The 10,169-nt window shown below is 53.5% G+C and overlaps 1 protein-coding gene across 1 annotated transcript; it reads right to left on the bottom strand.

The window, feature by feature from the left end:
* Positions 1-7,899: 7,899 nt before the first annotated feature.
* LOC119923897 (olfactory receptor 14A2-like) lies at positions 7,900-9,725 on the bottom strand. The gene is made up of 2 exons (XM_038743079.1): positions 9,363-9,725; positions 7,900-8,007 (listed from the first exon to the last, which is right to left on the bottom strand). Exons 1-2 carry the CDS (start codon positions 9,723-9,725, stop codon positions 7,900-7,902), a joined length of 471 nt encoding a protein of 156 aa, XP_038599007.1.
* Positions 9,726-10,169: the final 444 nt, after the last annotated feature.

The following is a 10,169-nucleotide window of genomic DNA, read 5'->3' as shown; positions in this document are numbered from 1 at the left end:
CAAATGAGTCAAAGCCATTGATAATAGGCAGCCAGGGAAAGTCTCTGACGACAAATATCTCAGCTCTTTGCAGGCCGCCCAAGTCTGTATAGAGTCAATCCACGTGAGTGCTCAATAAATACGATTGAATGAATGACTGAATGAATGAGAGAGATGACAGGGTCAGGGCGTGAAGTGAAATTTTCTGTCTCTGGAGAAAAGACTCCCAACAAGGACCCTCCCCATCGCCATCTTCACGTCCCTGTTCCTCAGGCTGTAGATGAGGGGGTTGAGGGCGGGAGGCACCACCGTGTAGAACACGGACATCAGCAGGTCCAGAGCTGAGGAGGAGGCTGAGGGTGGACGTAAGGTACCGAAGACAGCCGAGGTGAGAAACAAGGTCGTGACGACGAGGTGAGGCAGGCAGGTGGAGAAGGCTTTGGCCCGGCCCTCGGAGGCCGGCATCCTCAGCACGGCCCGGAAGATGCGCGCGTACGAGACCACGATGGAGACTAAGCAGGAGAAGCCCGAAAGGGCCCCGGTGACGACGATCACATCGACGACAAGGTGCGTTTCGGAGCAGGAGAGTCGGACCACGGAGGAGATATCACAGAAGAACTGCGGGATCAGGACGGACCCACAGAAGGGTAGGGAGAACGTCCCAGAGGAGATCATCAGTGCAAACAGCCCCCCGCCGAACCAGGAGGCCGCCACCATCTTCCCACAGGCCCCTCGGTCCATGATGAGCTCGTAGCTCAGGGGGAGGCAGATGGCCGCGTAGCGGTCGTAGGACATGGCCGTGAGGAGGAACACCTCTGAACCACCAAACAGAATCACCAAGAAGAACTGGGAAGCACAGCCCAGGAAGGAGATGGATCTACGGTCGGTCAGGGAGTCGTGGATGGATTTGGGGACGGTGACGGAGATGTAGCAGAGGTCGATGACGGACAGGTTCCTGAGGAAGAAGTACACGGGGGTGTGGAGGCGCCGGTCGAGGACGGTGACGGCGACGATGAGGAGGTTCCCCGTCAGGGCCGCCAGGAAGACCAGGAGGAACAGCGCGGCGTGGACCAGCTGCAGCTCCCGGACCTCCGAGAATCCCTGCAGGAGGAATTCCCTCATCACCGTGAGGTTGACCATTTCCCAATGATTGCCGAGACCGCCTACAGAAACAATGAAGAGGAAGCTATTTCAGAACCTCAACAGACAATGACAGTCAAATCAATCCATCAATGGTATTTATGGAGCGCTTACTTTATGCATAGTAGTATACTAAGCGATTGGGAGAGTGTAACAGAGCACAGTTGGCAGGCATATTTGCCGCCTACAAGGAGCTTATGGACTAGAGGGGGAGACACACATTGAAATGAATTTCAAATATGTGCATACGTGCTGTGGGGATGAGAGTGGGGAGGATAAGGGGTGCAAATCCATGGGAAAGGGCAAGACAGAACCGAGAGGAAGTCGGGAAAATGACGACTGAGTCGGGGAAGGGCTCTTGGAGGAGATGTGATTTTCGGAAGTCTCTGAAAGTGGGGAGAGCGATGGGCTGTCAGAGTAGACAGCGAGGCCTAGTGGAAAGAGCGAGGGCCTGAGAGTCGGAAGGACCTGGGTTCCAGTCCTGGCTCTCCCACTTGCCTGCCGTGTGACCTTGGGCAAGTCACTTCACTTCTCTGTGCCTCAGTTCCTTCATCTGTAAAATGGGGATTAAGACTGTGACCCCCTCCGTGGGACAACCTGATCACCTTGTAAGCCCATGAGCCCCATGTGGAGCAGGGACTGTGTCCAACCTGATAACCATGCATCTAACCCAGTGCTTAGAACAGGGCTGTCAAATACGATCATCATTATTATTACATGAAGAGGGAGGGAGTTCGAGGCCAGTGGAAAAGCCTGGGCATCAGTAGCGGGATAGATGAGACCAAAATCCAGTGAGTAGGTTGGTTTTAGACGAGCCAAATGTTTGGACTGGGTGACCCTGAGAAGCTCCCTCTCTTAACCTTCGATCTTCAGGCAGAAGGAAACCAATGTCAATCAACCAATCCCATATCTTGAACACTTACTATGTGTAGAGCGCTGTGCTGAGCACAACCAAATAAATGACCTCTCCTGTTTCATGGCTAATCTGGGGTAGAAGAGCCTTTTCTCTCCAACGTGAGCTTAGCCCTCACCTAGTTGTCAGTGATGGCCCTCTCAGAGGACCGCGTCTATTGCAGCCACTGTCGTTCTCTCCCTCAGAGCTGAGCACGGTGCTCTTCCGATAGTAGGTGCTTAGTAAACACCACCGAGACGGCCGACGTTACCAGCTCTTACCATGTTTCCCCACTCCTCAAGAACATCCAGTGGTTGCCCGTCCACCTCTGCGTCATACAGAAACTCCTTATCATCATCTTTAAAGCTCTCAATCCCCTCATCCCTCCTATCTCACCTCGTTACTCTCCTACTACAAGCCAGCCCGCACACTTCGCTCCTCTACTGCCAACCTATTGGCCGTACCTCCATCTCGTCTCTCCCGCCGATGACCTCTCATCCACGTCCCGTCTCTTCCCTGGAATGTCCTCCCTCTTCGTAGCCGACGGACGTTCACTCACCCCACCTTCAAAGCCTTATTCAAATCACATCACCTCCAAGAGGCCTTCCCTGACTGATTCCTGATTTCCTCTTCTTACACTCCCTTCCGTGTCGCCCTTCACTTCAATCTGCCCCCTTCTTCACCGCCCTCTCAATCCCAAGACCCTTATATATAGATCCATAATCTATGTATTTCTATTAAGGTTTGTCTCCCCTTCTAGACAGTAAGCTCCTTACGAGCAGGGAGTACGTCTGCCGATCTTATATTTTACTCTCCCCCGCACTTAGCACGGTGCTCTCCACATGGTAAGTGCTCGATAAATATGATCGATGGGCCACTGGATCGTTTGTCCCTGATCCAACCCCGTCCATCCCCGCCACCCACCCAGTCGATCCAGGGGATGGAGAGCCATGGAGACGCCTCGGGGAGAGATCTGTTTTATGCACGGAGACGTGAGGAGATTCTAGTTCTCCGTCTCCTCCGGCTTCCCTGTAAGATCCCCCTACCCACCCGTGTTCTCAACGGCCCAGACTCACCAGTCAGCCGGGAGCGAGTGGGCTCTGGTCTCTGTCGTCCTTCAACCGTCCCCCGCCTCCTCGGCTCCCGAAGTCGGCTACGGGAGGATCTCCAGGAAGCACGCGGGATCCCGGCTCTTCTGGCTTCCTGCTTGGAGCGCGTTGGGCCCACAGCGAAGCCGGGCCTTTCGGGAAAAGCTCCCTGTGGGACTCCCCACCGGGGACGGGTCACACGTTGGGCTGAGAGGACTCATTATGCCCTGTTCGGGCCCGGCTCCCCGGGGGCCCGGCACCGCTGGGGACCTTGGGGACCTCGGGTGGGGTAGTTGCCCTGCCCCACATGACAACCCCACTGGGAACCCTGTGATCCATCACACGGGTATATGTCTAACGGGGAGAACCCCCAGAGGAACTGCAGAAATGACAGTGAGGTGTCCATCTTGGTTTTTTGTCAGTAACCCACGCAGCATCAGTCACTTCACGGCTGCGGGGCGACCATTCTAAAATGCTTTGGATGTACTAGTCCTCCCTCCTCCAGAACTCACTTCAACCCACCCACTCCTGATCCCACTCACGACCCTCCCTGCCCTCTCTAAGACTACGCTCTTTGTGTCAACCTCTGTCGGTATTCCATTCTCACCCTCACTGTATGTCTTCAACTCCACATAGGATGCACTGCTACATTGAAAGCACATCTCCTCCAAGAGGCCTTCCCCGGCTAAGCCCTCAATTCTTTGTCTCCCCCTCTTTCTGCGTCCCCCTGATTTGCTCCCTTTTTCAACCACCCAGACACAGGACGCATATGTACATATCTGTAATACATTTATTGATATTAATGTCTGTCTCCATGTATAGACTGTAATTACCCTTTGGGAGGGAATGTGTCTGATATAGCATTCTATTATACTCTCCCAAGTGCTTAGTACAGTACTCAGGACACAGTAAGTGCTGAATAAATACAGGTCATTGATCGATCAATTCATTCAATCATATTTATTGAGCGCTCACCGTGTGCAGAACACCACTAAGCGCTTAGCATGATCGATCCTGCCCGGAGGGCTGAGAGAAGAAAAATGACCAGGCACAAAAGGTCACCCTGAAAGGTGGGGGTAATAATAATAATAATCACATTTGTTGAGAGCTTACTGTACTAAATGCTGGGGTAGAAACAGGATAAAGGAGTTGGAAACCATCCCTGTCCCAGTTACCATCTAATTAGGAAGGAGCAGGATTTAATCCTCATTTTACAGTTGGAGAAACTGAAGCCCAGAGAAGTTGTGACTTGCCCAAGGTGTCCCAGTGGTCAGGTGGCAGAGCCGGCATTCGAACCTGGGTCCTCCGACTCCCGGGCTCGGGCTCTTTCCATTGGGAAACGTTGCTTCTCTAGCTGGATGAGTCTTGCTCAGAGTCAATCCAAGGAGAGAGAAAGCAAAGGATCAAGGAATCATTAGGAACTTTCTATCCTGGGGGAAAGGACTCCACCTTAGGACCCTCCCCATGGCGGCCTTCACGTCCCGGTTCCTCAGGCTGTAGATGAGGGGGTTGAGGGTGGGGGGCAACACGGTGTAGAACACGGACACCAGCCGGTCCAGAGCTGAGGAGGAGTCTGAGGGTGGACGTAAGGTACCGAAGGCAGCCGAGGTGAAAAACACCGTCGTGACGGCGAGGTGGGGCAAGCAGGTGGAAAAGGCTTTGGCCCGGCCCTCGGTGACCGGCATCCTCAGCACGGCCCGGAAGATATGCACGTACGAGGAGACCATGTAGAAGAAGCAGGAGAAGCCCAAAAGGGCCCCGTTGACTAAGAGCACATCGACGACGAGGTGCGTTTCGGAGCAGGAGAGTCGGACCATGGAGGCGATATCGCAGAAGAACTGTGGGATCAGGATGGATCCGCAGAAGGGGAGGGAGAAGGTCCCGGAGGACAACATCAGTGCAAACAGCCCCCCGCCGAGCCAGGAGGCGGCCGCCAGCTTCCCACAGGCCCCTCGGTCCATGATGACCTCGTAGCGCAGGGGGAGGCAGATGGCCGCGTAGCGGTCGTAGGACATGGTCGTGAGGAGGAACATCTCTGAGGCGGCACACAGGACCACCGAGAAGAACTGGGTGGCACAGCCCAGGAAGGAGATGGACCTACGTTTGGTCAGGGAGTCGTGGATGGATCTGGGGACGGTGATGGAGATGTAGCAGAGGTCGAGGACGGACAGGTTCCTGAGGAAGAAGTACATGGGGGTGTGGAGGCGCCGGTCCAGGACGGTGACGGTGACGATGAGGAGATTCCCCGTCAGGGCCGCCAGGTAGACCAGGAGGAACAGCGCGGCCTGGACCTGCTGTAGCTCCGGGACCTCCGAGAATCCCAGCAGGAGGAATTCCCTCATCACCGTGAGGTTGACCATTTCCCAGAGGTTGCCGAGACCACCTACAGAAACAATGAAGAGGAAGCTATTTCAGAACCTCAACAGACAATGACAGTCAAATCAATCCATCAATTGTATTTATGGAGCACTTACTTTGTGCAGAGCATTATACTAAGCGATTTGGAGAGTGTCACATAGCAGAGTTGGCTGACATGTTTGCTGCCCACGAGGAGCTTATGGTATAGAGGGGGAGACATACATGGAAATAAATTTCAAATACGTACCTATGTGCAGTGGGGATGAGAGTGGGGAGAATAAGGAGGGCAAATCCAAGTGGAAGGGCGAGGCAGAAAGGAGAGCAAATAGGGAAAATGAGGACTTTGTCGGCAAAGGCCTCTTGGAGGAGATGTGATTTTCAGAAGTCTCTGAAAGTGGGGAGAGTGATGGGCTGTCAGAGGAGACAGCGAGGCCTAATGGAAAGAGGGAGGACCTGAGAGTCAGAAGCACCTGGGTTCCAGTCCTGGCCCTGCCACTTGCAAGTCACTTCACTTCTCCGTGCCTCAGTTCCTTCATCTGTAAAATGGGGATTAAGCCCATGAGCCCCTTGTGGAGCAGGAACTGCGTCCAACCTGATGACCTTGGATCTACCCCAGTGCTTAGAACAGTGCTGTCAGATACGAGCATTGTTATTATGAATAATTAATAAGAGAAGCAGAGAAGCAGCGTGGCTCAGTGGAAAGAGCACGGGCTTTGGAGTCAGTGGTCGTGGGTTCAAATCGCAGCTCCGCCAATTGTCAGCTGGGTGACTTTGGGCAAGTCATTTCACTTCTCTGCGCCTCAGTTACCTCATCTGTAAAATGGGGATTGACTGTGAGCCCCCTGTGGGATAACCTGATCACCGTGTAACCTCCCCAGTGCTTAGAACGGTGCTTTGCACGTGGTAAGCGCTTAATACATGCCATTATTTTATTATTATTATCACTATTATTATTATTATTATTATTATTATTATTATTATTATTATATGAAAAGGGTGGGAGTTCCAGCCCAGTGAAAAAGCATGGGTATCAGTAGCGGGATAGATAAGACCAAAATCCAGTGAGTAGGTTGGATTTAGACGAGCCAAATGTTTGGACTGGGTGCCCCTGAGAAGCTGCCCCTCTTAACCTTCAGTCTTCAGACAGAAGGAAACCAATATCAATCAATCGATCGCATATCTTGAACAATAATAATAATCACATTTGTTAAGAGCTTACTATATGCCATGGACTGTACTAAATGCTGGGGTCGAAACAGGATAAAGGAGTTGGAAACAATCCCTGTCCCAGTTACCATCTAACTGTCCTACTATGTGTAGAGCGCTGCGCCGAGCACAATCAATTAAACGATCTCTCCCCAGATGTGGTCTCCGGTTTCACGGCAAATCTGGGGTAGGAGAGCCTTTTTTCTCCCACGTGAGCTTAACCCCCATTTAGTTGTCAGTGACGGCCCTCTCAGAGGACCGTGTCTAATGTAGCCACCGACATTCTCTCCCTCAGAACTGAGCACGGTGCTCTCCCGATAGTAGGTGCTTAGTAAACACAACCGAGACGGCCGACGTTACCAGCTCCGACCGTGTATCCCCACTCCTCAAGAACCTCCAGTGGTTGTCCGTCCACCTCTGCGTCATATAGAAACTCCTCGCCATCATTTTTAAAGCTCTCAATCCCTTCGCCCCCTCCTATCTTAACCTCGCTACTCTCCCACTACAAGCCAGCCCTCACACTTCGCTCCTCTCATGCCAACCTGTTCGCCCTACCTCCATCTCATCTCTCCGGCCAGTGATATCCCGTCCACGTCTCGTGCCTTCCCTGGAATTTCCTCGCTCTTGGTAGCCGTCAGAGGTTCACTCTCCTCACCTTCAAAGCCTTATTAAAACCACAGTTCCTCCAAGAGGCCTTCCCCGACTGATTCCTGATTTCCTCTTCTCACACTCCCTTCCGTGTCGCCCTTCACTTGAATTTGTCCCCTTTCTTCACCACTCTCTCGATCCCAGGACTGTAATATATAGATCCATAATCTAAATATTTCTCTTAATGTTTGCCTTCCCTTCTAGACTGTACACTCCTTACGAACAGGGAATACATCCGCCGATCTTATATTTTACCCTCCCCAGCACTTAGCACAGTTCTCTCCACACGGTAAGTGCTCGATAAATATGATTGTTGGGCCACCCAGATCGTTTGTCCCCGATCCATCCCCGTCCATCCCCGCCATCCACCCAGTTGATCCAGGGGATGAGGAGCCATGGAGACGCCGCGGGGAGAGATCAGTTTTACGTATGGAGGCGTGAGGAGATTCTAGTTCTCCGTCTCCTCCGGCTCCCCTGTAAGACCCCGTACCCACCTGTGCTCTCAACAGTCCAGACTCACTGGTCAGCCGGGAACGAGGGGGCTCTGGTCTCCGTCATCCTTCAACCATCCCCCACATCTCCCGGACATCAGCCGCGGGAGGATCTCTGGGAAGCATATGGAGTCCTGGCTCTTCTGGCTTCCTGCTTGGAGTGCATCGGGCCCTCGGCGAAGCCGGGCCTTTCAGGAAAAGCTCCCTGCGGGACTCCCCCCCAGGGACGGGTCACAGGTTGGGCTGAGTGCCCTCATTATGTCCTGTTCCGACCAGGCGGCGCCGGGGACCTTGGGGACCTTGGGTAGGGTAGTTGCCCTGCCCCACGTAACAACCCCCCGGGGACCCTGTGATCCGTCACACGGGCGTGTGTCTCACGGGGAGAACCTCCAGAGGAACTGCGGAAATGACAACGAGATGTCCATCTTGGTTTTTCGGCAGTAACCCGCTGGCTTCACGCGCTTCACCCGCTTCACGGCTGTGGGGCGGCCCTTTCAAAATGCTTTCGATGTACTAGTCCTCCCTCCTCCAGACCTCACTTTAACCCTACCACTCCTGATCCCACTCGCTACCCTCCCTGCCCCCTCTAAGACTACGCTCCTTGTGTCAACGTCGGTCGGTATTCCATTCTCACCCTCACTGTATGTCTTCAACTCCACATAGGATGCACTGCTACATTGAAGGCACACCTCCTCCAAGAGGCCTTCCCCGGCTGAGCCCTCAATTCCTTGTCTTCCCCCTCTTTCTGCGTCCCCCTGATTTGCTCCCTTTTTCATCCGCCCAGCCACAGGATGCATATGTACATATCTGTAATACATTTATTGATATTAATGTCTGTCTCCATGTCTAGAGTGTAATAACCCTTTGGAAGGGAATGTGTCTGTTATAGAGTTCTATTATACTCTTCAAAGTGCTTAGTAGAGTACTCAGGACACAGTGAGTGCTGATAAATACAGTTCATCCATCAATCAATTCATTGAAACATATTTACTGAGCACTCACTGTGTGCAGAACACCACTAAGCGCTTAGTATAATCGATTCTGCCTGGAAGGCTGAGAGAAGAAAAATGACCAAGCACAAAAGGGCACCCTGAAAGGTGGGGGTAATAATAATAATACTAGCATTTGTTAAGAGCTTACGATGTAACATGGGCTGTACTAAGTGCTGGGGAAGAAACAGGATAAAGGAGTTGGAAACAATCCCTGTCCCAGTTACCATCTAAGTAGGAAGGAGTAGGATTTAATCCCCATTTCACAGATAGAGAAACTGAAGCCCAGAGAAGTTAAGTGACTTGCCCAAGGTCTCCCAGTGGTCACGTGGCAGAGCCGGCATTCGAACGCGGGTCCTCCGACTCCCAGGCTCGGGCTCTTTCCACTGGGAAATGCTGCTTCTCTAGTTGGATGAGTCTTGCTCAGAGTCAATCCAAGGAGACAGAAAGCGAAGGATCAAGGCATCATTAGGAACTTTCTATCCTGGGGGAAAGGACTCCAATTTAGGACCCTCCCCACGGCGGCCTTCACGTCGCGGTTCCTCAGGCTGTAGATGAGGGGGTTGAGGGCGGGAGGCACCACCGTGTAGAACACGGACAACAGCCGGTCCAGAGCTGAGGAGGAGTCCGAGGGTGGATATAAGTTACCGAAGACAGCCGAAGTGAAAAACAAGGTCGTGACGGCGAGGTGGGGCAGGCAGGTGGAGAAGGCTTTGGCCCGGCCCTCAGTGGCCGGCATCCTCAGCACGGCCCGGAAGATGTGCACGTACGAGACCACGATGGAGACGAAGCAGGAGAAGCCCGAAAGGGCCCCGGTGACTACGGTCACTTCGACGACGAGGTGCGTTTTGGAGCAGGAGAGTTGGACCACGGAAGGGATATCACAGAAGAAGTGTCGGATCAGGAGGGACCCGCAGAAGGAGAGGGAGAACATCCGAGCGGATAATATCAATGCAAACAGCCCCCCGCCGAGCCAGGAGGCGGCAGCCATCTTCCCACAGGCCCCTCGATCCATGATGACCCCGTAGTTCAGGGGGAGGCAGATGGCGGCGTAGCGGTCGTAGGACATGGCCGTGAGGAGGAACATCTCTGAACCGGCAAACAGGACCACCAAGAAGACCTGGGTGGCACAGCCCAGGAAGGAGATGGTTCTACAGTCGGTCAGGGAGTTGTGGATGGATTTGGGGACGGTGGCGGAGATGTAGCAGAGGTCGAGGACGGACAGGTTCCGGAGGAAGAAATACATGGGGGTGCGGAGGCGCCGGTCGAGGGCGGTGATGGCGACGATGAGGAGGTTCCCCGTCAGGGCCGCCAGGTAGACCAGGAGGAACAGCGCGGCGTGGACCAGCCGCAGCTCCCGGACCTCCGAGAATCCCAG

This window comes from Tachyglossus aculeatus, unplaced genomic scaffold (assembly GCF_015852505.1).
Source record: "Tachyglossus aculeatus isolate mTacAcu1 unplaced genomic scaffold, mTacAcu1.pri scaffold_67_arrow_ctg1, whole genome shotgun sequence".
Classification (NCBI taxonomy): domain Eukaryota; kingdom Metazoa; phylum Chordata; class Mammalia; order Monotremata; family Tachyglossidae; genus Tachyglossus; species Tachyglossus aculeatus.
This window is presented reverse-complemented; position numbering and strand designations above follow the sequence as displayed.

Coding starts and splice junctions, on each gene's coding strand:
- LOC119923897 (XM_038743079.1), bottom strand. CDS start 9,725: ATGTTCTCCCTCTCCTTCTGCGGGTCCCTCCTGATCCGACACTTCTTC. Junction 8,008..9,362: donor TCTACACGGTGGTGCCTCCC/GCCCTCAACCCC, acceptor GGAGTCCCGCAG/GGAGCTTTTCCTGAAAGGCC.